This window comes from Protopterus annectens, chromosome 12.part0 (assembly GCF_019279795.1).
Source record: "Protopterus annectens isolate FY-2018-M chromosome 12.part0, PAN1.0, whole genome shotgun sequence".
In the NCBI taxonomy this organism is placed as follows: Eukaryota; Metazoa; Chordata; order Ceratodontiformes; family Protopteridae; genus Protopterus; species Protopterus annectens.
In genome coordinates, this window is record NC_056746.1 from 1150242710 (window position 1) to 1150257377 (window position 14668).

Genomic DNA, 14668 nt, shown 5'->3' on the forward strand with positions numbered 1-14668 from the left:
TTAATTAATAATGACAATGATTAAGAGTTATAGACTTCTATTTCAGAAAATGTATATGATTTCATATGCTCTGATTCTGTCAATGTTTGAAGTTAATAGCACTAATATTTTATAACTGTCTCTGATTTTTTTCTGGATTTGTCCCCGATTCTGTTGAAATGTGTCCCTGATTTGTTGAGAGCTATGACAGTTAGCACTTCCTGGATTTTGAAACCTGTCATAAAAACGATTTTTTCTACTGTAGGTTGTAAGTAGGAAGAGTAGAGTTAGCACAATTTGGACTTTTGACCTCTGTCCTTTAAAGTTCTCCCTCTACTGGAACGTTGTAATTAGAACACGCAACAAAGCACTAGTTAGAATGTACAGTAAAAAAAAACTGTTTTTATCACACAGTTCAAAATTCAGAACAGACACGCTTATACCCAACCCACCGTACCAAAAAAACCTACAAACTCATGTTTGGAGACAAAAACAAACGATCCTCGGACCGCTCCTTTCAACCTGGTTTGCGAAAGTTATACATAAACCTACCCGACACGCTGGGGGGACACTTAAATTATTGACGGTGGCGTGCACGCAGAGCTTACGTTCACGAAATCTTCCAAAAGCGCGCTCACATTAGTGCAAACACATTGGATCATTTCAGATTCGTTTAGCGGTGCTACTTTTCAGGTAATGGCATTACAGGTTTGGGATGATGTGTTTCGGGACGAGAAGTTGGTGGCAGATTTGGCTGCTGTGGTAAAAGACACAGCTTTACTTCAAGGAGTTCTCATGCGAACCAAAAGTGAACCTAACTCTTCCGAGGTAAGGTGTTTATTTGCATAAGATGCTGTCATAGTGTGTCACGTGTTTTTGGTAAACTGGATTAAGAAATATGCGGGTACTGTTAAGTGGTTTCCGGCACAACTGGTGTGGTTTTCGTTTTGCCGTTTAAAGTGCTCCTTGAGCCATCACCTTAATTAGAATTGTCATGTTCCATTTGTTGAACTTGTGCTTAATTTGGCTTTTATATGGTTCTACAAGTTGACCTGCACTATTTTACGTTCTAGATGACACAGAGGTTACTGGAATGATGTACAAATATTTTGTACAGAATAACTGATTACACTGGTTTCAAGTTACAGTTGTATATATTTTTCTTTGGAAGTTAGGGATGGAGATAGCAATCTCTCATTTGACTATCACGTGGCCAAAGTGGTTAGAAAAACATTTTATATAGCCCACCTAATCATGAAGGGATTCACATCTAGATCAGGCCCATAATTGAGTACAATGCCCCTTTTGGGATGTACCTTACCAGACACCTGCAGCAACTGGAAAGACCCCAAAAGTACCTCACCAAGAGGATCAAAGGGCTCAAACAGATGCCATATGCTGCCCGGTTAAAGAAACTCCAGCTCTACTCGGTGGCATACCACCTGCTCAGAGGCGATCTGTGCCTGACTTATAAAGCCATGTCCATCCCGGATTAATGGACATGCTGCACCTCAGAATATCCAAATCCCATCAAACTACGCGCTCGAGAGACTTGAACCTCAGCACTGAAATAAATAGGACATGCTGGAGGGACAGATTCATAACCCAGAGGCTCCCTTCACTCTGGAATAAAATCCCAGTCCAGGTTAGGCAGAGTCCCTCATTGACTCTCTTCAAGAGGAATCTTGATGAGTGGATGGGAGATCGTAGGTTTACCCCGGGTATCACTCTGTGTCACTGTTAGACAGAGGCACAGTATACTAACCTCGAAAAAGGGTATAGCAAAATTAATTTAAAATGGGTGGCGAAAGCCAAACATAAGCCTAGGGCAGATAGCCTAGTATGAACCTATGAGAGTCATGGGTCTCAACATGTTAACACAGAGAATCTTGACAAAGCCCCAAAAATAGGGACACAATTTAAATATTGCTCTTAGAAACTTGTTAGAAAAAAAGGTCTTGTGTTACCATGCATTTTTGAAAGATATGAAGTCTGAAACTCAAATGCCTGTCATTATTTAGTGAATTCAAGTCCGTAATGATTTGCCACAAAAATCTAGAAAACCACACATTTTATGAGGAACACACCCAAAATATGAGGCAAAAATCTGGACATTATGTGAAAATCTGGGCAGTTGAGAGGTATATGCAGATTTCATTCAGTATATGGTGGAGAATGGAACAATCAGCAGCATCTGTTTTTGGTATAACATTTGTGAAAATTGTTCTAAAAAAATAAGTTGGAATGGAGAAATTGAATACATACCGTGTTCACTGCTCAGCAGTTACACTGTACATACCTCTCAGTCTCTTACCACAGGAAATCTGGACAAATCCTAAAATAATGGAGGACAAAGGCCCGAAAATATGGACAAATTTGAAATATTTCTCTTATAAACTTGTAAAGTTGCTAGAACAGGATTTGTGTTAGCGTGCATTTTCTGAAGGATATGAAATCTGAAACTCAAATGTATATCATTTAATGAGTAACATTTGTAGTGATTTGCCAGAAACCCACAAATTGTATATGGACTAGACCAAGAATACGAGAGAAAAGTCTGGACATTCTGTGAAAATCTGGACAGTTGAGAACTATGATTACTGTACCTGCAAACTTCTAACAGAACACGTGACACTCATCATGTTACAGCAACGCCCACTTCTTAAAGATATGAACCACTATATGGCACCTAATTTTTTTATAATAAAATTGATTATTTTATTGTGTGTAGTACGCTTTGGATGTTTTTGCTATTAACTGTGCACTAGATGTAGAAAGCTAAGGGGGAAGATTGTGAGAAGAATCAAGGATATTTGAAGGAGGGTGAAATCCTAGATTGAGGAAGATAGATGCCAGTTATAGGATGGGAGTAGTAGGCCTGAGTGGAGAGGAAACTGTATGACTACCATAGTGTGAAGTATTACAATTATGTTGTGATGTATGCCTGGCATAGAGGAATGGAGTCCTACTGCAACCCATGCAACTGGAGGGAGGGGAAGCGTGAAGAGATTTTGTCTACTTGCTTCTCAGAGGGGTATAGGAAGGGTTGCTTATAACTTAGCACATGGAGTCTGTTGATTTTCCTGGTGGGGACTGGGGAATCTGCTGTGATGGGGCAGGACTGCTTGGAGGGAAAGTTGCATACAGAAGTGAAGGGACAACCTGCGAAGACAGTCTATTGCACAACCCTTTGGCAGTTGGCTGAGTTAGTGTGGGGCTGTGGCCAAAAAGTAAATATTTGAACTGTCCATGACTGCTGCTTGAATGATGGACTTTCCTGGCTGACTGTTGCCCAGGTGATGAGGGATGAATGGTTAGGAGGGGACTGATGACTGTTATGGCCGTAAAGGCAAAAAAAAAGTATTGTGATATATGAAAAAAAGCCAAAGTCACCTTAGGTTTAGTACAAAAAGCACTTGAAGATCAGTATACACTGCGTTAGTTACCACAAATCCAAACTAAACCAAGCATCATTTATAGGTTCATATGTTGGTACTAGGCTGTCGGCCATAGGGCCTATACAAGCCTGGCCATAACAATTCCCTGACTATTTCTTCCTACAATATTTACTTCCCTGGACCCCTGTCTAGCAGGGCGACTGACGTGATCCCCGGGGTGAATTTCCTATCTCCCATCCAATCGTCAAGGTTCCTTTTGAAGAGGGCCAAAGAGGCGCTCTGCTTGATATGTATGGGCAGTCTGTTCCAGAGTCTGGGGAGTCTCTGGGTCCAGGAACCTATCCCTCCAGCATGTTTTGTACATTGTGATGACAAGGTTTAGATCCCTGGAGCGTGTGGCTCTGAGGGATTGGGAGCATGTCCAGCAGCTCTGGGTTTGATATGGCCTTGTATGTTAAGCAGAGATCACCTCTTGAGTAGATGATATGCGACAGAGTATAGCCGGAGTTTTTTTAGATGGTCAGCATAGGGCATCTGCTTTAGGTTTGTGATTCTTTTAGTGAGGTATTTCTGCGGCCTTTCCAGTTGTTGCAGATGTCTTGAGAGGTACATACTAAACGGGGCATTGTATTCTATAATGGGTCTAATGAGGGATGAGTACAGTGGGACAATGACCTCCTTTTTTCTGGATGAAAAGCCCTTAGTGATGAGGTGTGTCACATAGAAGGATTTCCTGAATGTTGTGGCGATGTGGTTATCGAAGGTGAGACCACTGTCCACCTGTGTCCCTAAGTCTCCTATCACACTTTCAGTGTTTAGTGTACTGCCACCTATGCTGTAATTCACGGGTACATGTTTTTTACCAAATTGGATAGCTATACATTTCTTGGCATTGAGCTTGAGCCCATGGCTCTGGCACCAAACATCTGTTTCTGTAAGGCCCTTTTGTAGAATATCCACATAATTTGGGGATTCAGTAATGGCTCCCAGTTTGCAGTCATCTGCGAACTTTGTTAGCCAGAGTCCCTTAGTGTTGGCCTATACTTCAGAGAAGTAGAAACCAAACAAGAGCGGTCTCAGGACTGAACCCTGAGGTGCTCCACTTGTCTGGAGCTGGATTTGGAGTCTGCTACTTTTACAGTGTCAGTTCTGTCAATAAGCCAGTTGGCAACCCATCGAGTGACGTAGGGATTAATGCTCAGCTTAGTAAGTTTATCTATGGTTCCCGAGTGGGGGATGGTGTCGAAGGCTTTGACAAGGTCCAGATAGGCTGTGTGGACAGCCTTACCATCGTCCTTAGCTCTGGAAACTGATTAGAAGAAGTCATTCAAGTTCAGGAGACAAGATCGGCCCTTCACGAACCCAAACTGGGTGGCGTCCGGTGTTTGAAGGTTGCCAATGTCTTTGTTTATAAGTTCCATGATAATACATTCCATGACCTTGCAGATCAGGCTCGTCAGACTGATGGGGCAGTAGTTCACAGGATCCAAGGTGGATCCCCCCTTGTGGAGTGGGATAACTGTAGCTGTGCGCCACTCAGTGAGCATGAAGCCTGAGGTGAGGCTATGATTAAATATGACACTTAGGTGAGGTGCCAGTTCTTTTTGTAGTTCATGTAGTACACAGCCCAGGATGTTATCTGGTCCCATGGGTGCTGTATTCTTAGCTTTGGAGAGTGTGTTTTTTTACCTGTGTGGCCGTTATTACTGGAATTTGGCAATCTTTCGGTGTTGAGATGGGCCCTTTAGGGGGTGAGAGGGGGTTGAAGTTGGCACTGAATCGATCTGCCAGGATATTAGCAATATCCTTGGGATCAGTATATTTAATGCCATTCTGTTGTAGCTCAGAGCAGATCTGAGCATTGCCATTTAGATTCTTGACATAGCTATAGAATGCCTTGTGGTTGTCTTTGGAATCTTTGGCAATTTTATTTTCGTAACTAGCTTTGGGTGATTTTATGAGGGATCTCAGCTTCTTACGGAGTCTGGTAAGGGAATTTTTTGCATCCTGGGATTTTCTTCTTTTCTGCCACAGTTTCTTCCTTTTGTTGTAAAGTTTGTTTATGGCAGGGGACCACCAGATTGGCTTCCTTTTTTTTTGGAGGAGAGCATCTTGGTTCTAGTTGGGATGGCAAGATTCATGCACGAGTGGATGTGCTCATACAGTGCCTTAGTGTAGGATTCAGCAGTCGAACTTTCAGTTCCCGTCTGCATGGTTGTCATGAAGTTTGTCACTTCTGACTTGAGCAACATGAAGTTGGCTTTGGAGAATTTTTTTTATGGAAGTTTCCTTACTGGGGGATGGGGGAGGGATGTGGATGTCAAGGGTGATTAGCTTATGGTCAGACCTGACCAACGAGGGGGGGGTGACCATAGAGTGTGGAGCATCGATTTCCCTTGTTGGTAATGACCAGGTCTAGGATATTGGAGCCCCTGGTGGGACTATGGATTAGTTGATCCAGGGCATTGGAATTTATGAATTCCAAGAACCATTATGATGAAGTCTTGAAATAAAAGAAAAAAGTGCCAAAGTTCTCTGTATCGGTAAAGTCTTATTGGCATGTGTTTTGTTTAATTTTAACAATGGGGTTAATCAGAAATATTTTTAGCCTCTGTTCTTGTGGTAGAGAGTTTTATAATTGTTCCATAGATGTTTTTGCTTACATAGTATTTTAGGAAAAGCTTTGTTTCACGTTTGAGAATGTTAATGAGATTATTCCAGTTTCAGTAATTGGCTTCAGGAAACATATTTTAAGTCTGCCTTTTTGAATCGTAGTCTGTGCAAGATTCTGCTGCCATCTGGAGAATGTTGTAGATCATATATTCAGGTTCATACTATTAGTTTGTAGGTGAGAGAAATGGGCAATAACTGCAATAAGTAAGTTAGTAAATCATTACTGAAGAAAGGTGGCTATTGTTGAAGCCGATAGCCAGTTCTTTTTAAGAGAAGTGTATTTTTTTTTTACAAATCTAAACCAAGAAACCAGTCAACTGAGACTGAACACCAATAATTAATTTATTAAAAAATTGAGCTCTTTCGTCGATTATAACATAAGACTTCAGAATTAATGAAAACACACACAACTCCATTTAAATGACCCTCTGACTGGTCACATGAGTTAAAAAAACATCCAGTCACATTAGAGATTGACGCACCTTGTTAAAAACACAACCTACTTTGTACTTTAAACAAATTACGTTATATTCCTAAACTAAATAAAATAAGTCATCAAACTAAATATGAACGTAGTCTTAAGACACTATCTAAAGAAACTCCATTGTTTAAACTTGGATGAATCCATGCATTTAGTTTAATTTGCCCTTTATAGGCACCTTTCTAATTTTCCCTTACACAAGGTTTTGTTTTTTTGGTATTGATGTGATTTTTAAAAACAATAGGGATGGTCCCTGGGATGATTTATTAGAACTTTCTGAGTTAAAATAGCAAATTAAACTAAATGCATGGACTCATCCAGGTTTAAACGATGGAGTTTTTTTAGGTGGTGTCTTAAGACTACGTTCGTATTTAGTTTGTTGACTTGTTTTATTTATTTTAGGAATATGGCTTAATATTAATTTGTTTAAAATACAAAGCAATTTGTGTTTTTATTAAGGTGTGTCAATCTCTAATGTGATTGGATGTTTTTTACCTCATGTGACCAGTAAGAGGGTTATTTAAATGGAGTTGAAAGAAATTTGAAAACTGGTCAGTTATTCACCTCCCTTGAAGGTAAAACTCAGTCTTCCAGTTTCCAAACAGACTATTTCCAAATAGATGACCCTTGCCATCTCCTTTTGCTATTCATTTCATAGGAAGTTATTCTTAGACAATGTCAAAGCCCATTCTGCAAGAGCTGTAGCTTCTTCATGGACCTTTTTCAAAGGGTTACACTCCTGTGTCCATGCTAGAGGCACCTATTTGGTCTTCCATTCACACCTTCAGAAAACGTTTACAAAAATTGAAGTGTGCTGTTCAACATGGGTCCTGGAATATTGTCAGGACCTATCGATGCAATACTTAGCCTTAATGAATTCCTGGGACAAGAAAGCTGTAAGGATTTTGGCACCTGTACATGCCTTATATCCCGGCTCATAGCCCTTCTGCCTAGGTCTAAGGTTGGCTATATGGTGTGTGAGGAAGGAGTGCCTAAGCTTTGGAATGTTGGCTGGACATATGATATACTTGATAGGATACTTCTCATTTGTCAGGATTCCTGCAACAGTGAGCTTTTTATGGTAAATTTAATACACAATTTTAGTATATTAATATTCTGTAAACTGGTATTGGCTCTAACTGTGGTTGTAAAGTTCATTTTTTTAGCTCTTCTATGTCTCAGTACATTAACAAACTTATCAAATTTTATTTTGCATAATAGTTTCTTTTTTGATGAGACTGTCAGCAAGTAAAATGTCCAGCTGTTTTACATTTACCATTACAGTGTTATTTTTGTCTAAAGAAAAAACTTTTTTTTTTTTAACTCTGATTTTTTTGGCAGTCTGACTACTAAACTATATAGAAAACTTATGCTGTTTGTTTTTACATGGGAATTTCCATGCCTCACATTTCTTATATGCTTTATCTTTCGGAGGGCTGTGTAGAATAACAAATTGTACAGAATGGATACTATATAGAGGAGAAAAACCTTTCAAGAGATGCAAATGAAGTTAGAAAAATGTGTATTGATGGAGGTTATGACTATGGAACTGTTTTGCTGGCTTATAATAAGCTGTCTGCCATATAAAGAAATGACACATTTAACAGTTCTGCGTACATGTTTGCTATAGTGAGGATTATATTTTTAAGTCTGAAGAAACACTGGGTAGTAACCAGATTTATTTTGTTGTACAGTACAATCAGTGAAGTAAGTTTTAAAAAGTTGGTCTCTGCTTTTACAAACTTTATTTGCAATGCATTAATTAACCCTCGTTTTATATAAAATGGGCAAACATTTGGCAGATTTCCTTGTTAATAGTCCTTTCATTAGGACATTTACTGTAAGTCAGTCTTTGCTGAACCACATAGGTCCTTTCCCATGTAAAAAATGTTATGTTTGTTGTGGTGTGATAACATCTTTTAATACAATAAATGGCAAAAAATTACTTTCACAAAGTTTTTCCTGTAATTCAGATGCCACATAGGTCCTTTCCCATGTAAAAAATGTTATGTTTGTTGTGGTGTGATAACATCTTGTAATACAATAAATGGCAAAAAATTACTTTCACAAAGTTTTTCCTGTAATTCAGATGTCCATGCCTTAACAGCACTTATGTATTATTATTATTATTATATATACAAAACTACTTGGCATACAAATAGACAATAATCTCAAATTTGACACCCATATATCACTAACAATAAAAAAATTCACAAAAAATTGGGTGCCTTATATAGAAGCCGCCAATACCTCACCAAAACGGCAAGAATCTCTATCACTAATTCCCAACTAATCTCCACCCTAGTCTACGCATCACCCATACTTACAAATCTTAGACAGTCAAACCTACACAAACTCGAAGCCTGCTACAATAAAATCGCAACATTTTCCACTGGTGCTTCCTACCGCAGCCACCACTGTGTCTCCCTTAGAGAACTTGACTGGCTTGAACTCCCACAACTCGTACACCAAACTCAAATCACCTTTGCTCATAAACTAGTAAGCCACCCTCTCCGAATTCCATCGCTCCATACTCACTCTTCCAGACTACTACGCTCCTGCAAGAAAAATCTACTCCAGGTCACCAAAGCCAAAAACTCAGCAGGTGAAGCACTCTTTTCCTGCGCTATATCCAAGCTCTGGAACAACCTTCCCACTATCATAACTACCCTTCCTTCCTTCCTGCAGTCTTTTCAAGACTCCACTTAAATCTCACCGAAATTCTCACTGGCTTTGCCCTGGTCCAAACCCCAACTAATAACCCCCCCACCCCCAAACCTTCTCTCCTTTCCCAGATTTAGGTAGAGTATCCCCTTTATCACTATAAAACTGAACTGAAGATTACTCACTGCTTTAGTTATCATTTAGTCTATTATTATTATCTAGTTAATGTTTAGAAAGTTTGTAGCACTGTGTTTTACTTCTTATTTCTCAATGTTTGTAACTAGAGCTTACTACTCAGTTGTACCGAATTTGCTCCTGTATTTCTCCATGTCATGATCACCTCTACTGTATACATACCTTGATTGTTACTGTTTACCATCTACCATGTCATTCTGTGGAGCTTTTCTCCCCGGGCCTCCGCTGAAAAAGGACCTATGTCCAGTCGGAATTTCCCGGTAAACAAATGTAAAATAAGATAAATAAATTACTATTATTATTTATTATTTATTATTATTATTATGTTGGGACTCAGAGAAGATGTAAAACTTGTCTCCAAAAACATCTAAGGAACATTAAAAATAATCAGCCAGAAAGTTATGTGGCTTTGCATTATTACACTGCACATGTTGGGGATATAAAGATATTCATAGTTTGTGTTTTAGATCAAATAACTCCAAATTTAACATGTAGAAATTCTATAAAAGAGGAAGTGGTATATAAAATATTTTTATTCTTAAACATAATACACTGAACTGTTTGGCATAAAATACAGTTTATAATTGGGAATATCTTGAAACGTAAGTATGCAGTTAAATGTCTCTTGGTTAAAGTCAATAAAAATAACTACTTATTTATTGATTGTTACTTGGTTTTTGTCATGAAGGATATGTTCAAAGGCACTAGAAACTGACTTCATTGTGTGAGGTAGGAAATAAATATATTTTCATCTGTAGCCTTTCTGTCATTTTTAGTACTTTTTGCTGTTTTTAATGGTTGAAAATTAATCTTTTCACACATGACATTAATTAGCAGTAGGCAGGCAGAAGTGCCTCTTAAACTGTTAAAGTTAACATATGGTTAATTATGGTTAGACTGTTTACGCTTAAACTTCAAGAATATATTTGCAAACAAAGTTATATTAAATAACTCTGTACTATACATATCAAATTATAGTGGTGTCATTTCATTTATTTTCATTTTCATCAACCAACCAAACAAAATTAGACCTCTTTGAAAAATAGTAGAGAACGATGTATACACAGACTTGAGTCTTAAAAGGCAGGTTCAGAAGTCGTATGTTGTCCTGAATAATACAAATTCTTGTCGTGAAAGCAATTGTATTAACTATAAATGCCATTGGACAGAGCTAACATAAATACCTCCAACTTGTAACAGTAGTTTCCATAAGACATTTGCATAAGCATATAATATTTTTAATACACACCCAACCTGTTGCAAGGCAGTGTATTGACTGGTGATCGTGCTGAACCGTTGTAGTTCTGTTCAGTTAATCTTATTGTAACAACTCTAAAGAAGCTAGAGACAACTTAACCTGAAGAATAAATCTTTGTAAACATTATTCTTTATGGAGTCTCCAAACACAGATTCAGAAAGCATTTGTATCATAAGTTGTTGTTGTGTCCTTTGGCTTTTCCTGGCCAGGGGTCGCCACAGCGGAAATCCGGTCCGCTAATGATTGGCAGTTGATTTTTACGTACCGAGTTGCCAGCCCTGACACATAACCTTCAACGAAAGAACACCCATTCACGCATGTCTCCACGCAGAAGATGCTCTAGCTGAGAATCGAACCGGACAGCATCTTACTGTGAGGCGACAATGCTACTGCAGCACCACCATTGCGGATCATAAGTAACGGTTTGATTTAAGGACAATTAAGATAAACGTAGGAACTTCATTAGATGTTCTTAGGATGACTATATTCCTTCTTGTAACAATAGAGCATTAATAACGTGCTGGTGTAAACACACAATACTTTAAACAGAATCTGCTGACAGTTTGAAAATGCTAGTCTTAAGAACAGTTGCACTTGATTTCTGAAGTTCATTGTATATCATTAACATATGCAAACTCTAGCTTGTACCAATATGATTTCAGTAAATATTTCCATATGTACATAATATTTATACAGAACTTACTAAAAATAATTTGAAAGTTATCCATAAGCCAGGTGATTTTTATTCAACCCTCTTGTTTATTCATTAGAGCTTTCAGAAGTTTGTTTTAATATGGCATAACCAAATATACAAGAAAGAAAAAGGGACCAACTCGAAGGTTAACCTTCTCTGTATAACAAACAGCAATAATGTCCACAAGGAAATGCATTTGATACACACTGAGGAAGGATGTAGTCCAAAAGCTTTGAGCTATTAAACTTTGTTTTTAAACTTTGTTTTGTTTTTAAACTTTGTTTTATTGTATTTCTGAGTTGGTTGAGTGTTTCCTTCACTGCATTTTCTTTGTGGACATATCCTCATGTTGAAGTTTCAAAATGACCATCTTGTTTATGGAACTACATAATCCTATAGATATTTCTTCTCTGTTAAACCTGAACTTTTGCATTTGACCTCTACTTTTGTGTAATATCAGCGTCCCTTATTTCAACAGTCTTTTCATCTTTCAATTCCACTTTTAACTGAGTTAATCTCTTTGGTATTTCTTTCATTTTCTCAATGGCTTCAGCAGGAATGTCAAACTTCAACATTTCACCATTCCAATAAGTATTAAATTCTCATACTGCATCCACAAAATGCAAACTGTGTTTGAGTTAATCCAGAGTTGTGATGCTGCAAAAATAAAGGTCTCTCTGCCACAGATTTTCTGCATGGTTGTTATAGCTTTTACAATTTTTGTTCTTTTCCTTAAAATATCAAAAATGCTATCAAACTAGGCCACAATTTATCATACTGAACTTCTAAATCTGGTAGCGGCAAATATTTAATATGTGCTATTTCCTATTCCTAAAGAGCCCTTCATAAAGTGCATCTACTCCACCATCTTGTTTTACATGTATTCTATCAAGTGTTTTTGCTCACCTTCCAAAACCCCATTAATTTCATATTTTTGCCTTGTTTTCTGTTCTATTCAAATCTCATCCCGTCAGTCCCAGCTGCTTTACAATCTCAGTTGACTTCTCTCGAATCTCATGCATTTGCAGTATGGCTAATTCATTGCTCTCCCTCTGGTCATACAAATACAGTGATCCATTAGTGGTAACCAGTCCAGGCATTTCATGATTGCATCAAGCAGCCTGATCAAGTTTAGCAAGTCAGTCCATATGACTTCTAAGCTGTTTGTCACCTCAGCAATATGCAGTGCAAAATTATTTGCCAAGTCATAAAATGTCTTGCTGCTGTTCATGCTTGGCTGGTATTCTTCCCTATTCTAGAAAATTCCTGAACTACTTAATGACATTGTTGAAATCCTAGGAGTCTTCTAAAAGCCTTTTATCCCTAAGACCTGTGTAATAAAGTAGAAGCATTTTTCAGGCAGCTGTTATTTGCTTGTCCTTTTTGCTTCATTACAACTTGTTGATTTATTTTAAACACTCAAATATGGGCTTGATTTATGCCACTGCTGGAGTTCATGTGGTTGCGGTTTTCTAATTTTTACTTTGGTTGAGATAATCTTCCTCTAGCAAGAGCAAAACCAGGACAGTTATTTCTCAGTTATTTAGTTGAGACATTTTTAGAGGAACAGCATCCTCCTGAAATGTGATATTACAATGAATCTTGGCCTGAGAAGGAGATAATTTTTAACTTCTGTTTGTTCTCCCTTTGCTTGCTGTAAACATTGACTTAATGTATAGATCCACTATGAGAGACATCTCAAAATGTTATGTGACAAAGTTGGAATAATGCATCTTTAAGGATGTCTCTTGCATCAGGTCTTTTTGGTTTTCTACCCACCAGCCATGTGTTCTCTTTCAGGAGTTTTCTTCCATTGTGGTGATTTAAGCCAATATCTATCATGCTTTGCCATTTTCCCTTGCTGGTAGATGAGTTATTTTCTGATAGTTCTGGATTGGATGGTGGGATTGGGAGGAACTAGCAAACTTGGGCAACTGAGAGACCTTTTCTACAGACATGTGGCTACCATAATAATGTTGACATGGCACTGCCATTTAAGACTGTTTAGAAATCCTGATCATTGATGCATGCTTCTGCAGCAGATATCCCACTATATTTGTCTTTGGCAAGCAAAGCTTATAAAGGTCTAGCGTTATGGTGAGTGCCTCACATATGTTTGTTTTTATTTTTATAAGTAGTAGCGCTTTGTCAGTAGCCACTAAAAGTTCTGGATCTCGCATTGTTTTTTTCTTTTTGTTTTGTAGGTGGTAAACTATGCTCCTTTTACTCTCCTTCCATCACCAGTGCCACAGAACCTGTATGAACAAGCAAAAGCAGTTCAGAAGGACTTTAACCAGTTAGTGGATGCTGTAAGTCAAGATCTGGTGTTCTTGGAACAGGCCCTTGGCAGGTAGGCATATATGCAAGTGCATTGTAAGACTTAAGAGTTTGCAATTGAATTTCTGTAACATTTTTAACAGATGCAAGTTGCTTATTTCAACACTTAAAATTTAGTATATGGATTTACATCATGAAATGCTGTGATTTATTGATGGCCCCCCAGTCCTAGGTAGTTACTAGGCATGAGGTCCAGTAGAACAATGAGCATTTTAGCCCAGTTCCCCATTCGTCCCAGAACATTATCTGGTTGAGTGACTTGCTGAGAGTCTCGCAGTCAGCAAATGGAGGTTGAAGCAGTCAAGCCCTGGACCACAAGAAACAGCTTGTTTACAGTGAAACGGCCTTAATCATGTGTGCTGTCAGACTTTAACGTACATTGAACATTTGTAACCAACCTGCATTTCCTGATTTCTTGCCCTTGTTTAAGTTTATAGATGTCTCATGGCCTGCTATTTTGCATTGCTTGTTTTTCTAATCATGCACAGGCACAAACACATGCACACTTACACAGGCTCACGCACATTCTTTCTCTGTCATAAAAAGGTAATAAATAGTAAGCTCAGGTTTATTATAGTGTTTAAGTCCTAAGTACTCTACAGTTCATTCACAAGAACAAAATTGTTAAAAAACAAAGATACAAAAGTAAGTTTAAACAAAGTTGCAAGGTTAAACAAATTATAGTTACATAAAATACAGCAATAAAGTAATGGATACACATAAAATTAAAAATGACACAAAAAAATAAGCTAGAGGTAAATGGAATGCAAGTACACTGAGCTTACTTCATTCTAAGATGGTTGCAACGAGACTCTGGTTAACCCCAAATAAAGTTCAGCTGTCCTAGTAGGATTTTCCTGACATTTACTGAGTTGCCGGCTACACCAAAAGCCATGGTTCACAGAGACCTTACAAAGCATCAAAGGGATCTCATTGTTGAAAAGTATCAGTCAGGAGAAGGGTACAAAAAAATTCTACAGCATTGGATA

General features: G+C 38.1%; 1 protein-coding gene across 1 annotated transcript in view; it reads left to right on the forward strand.

The window, feature by feature from the left end:
* Window positions 1-590: 590 nt before the first annotated feature.
* The window catches only part of GSS (glutathione synthetase), an 880848-nt gene continuing 866770 nt past the window's right edge, over window positions 591-14668 (forward strand). The window contains exons 1-2 of the mRNA XM_044090175.1: window positions 591-807; window positions 13547-13692. Coding sequence (XP_043946110.1) covers window positions 676-807; window positions 13547-13692 — 278 coding nt within the window. The 5' untranslated portion in view covers window positions 591-675. The remainder of the gene's footprint in view (window positions 808-13546; window positions 13693-14668) is intronic.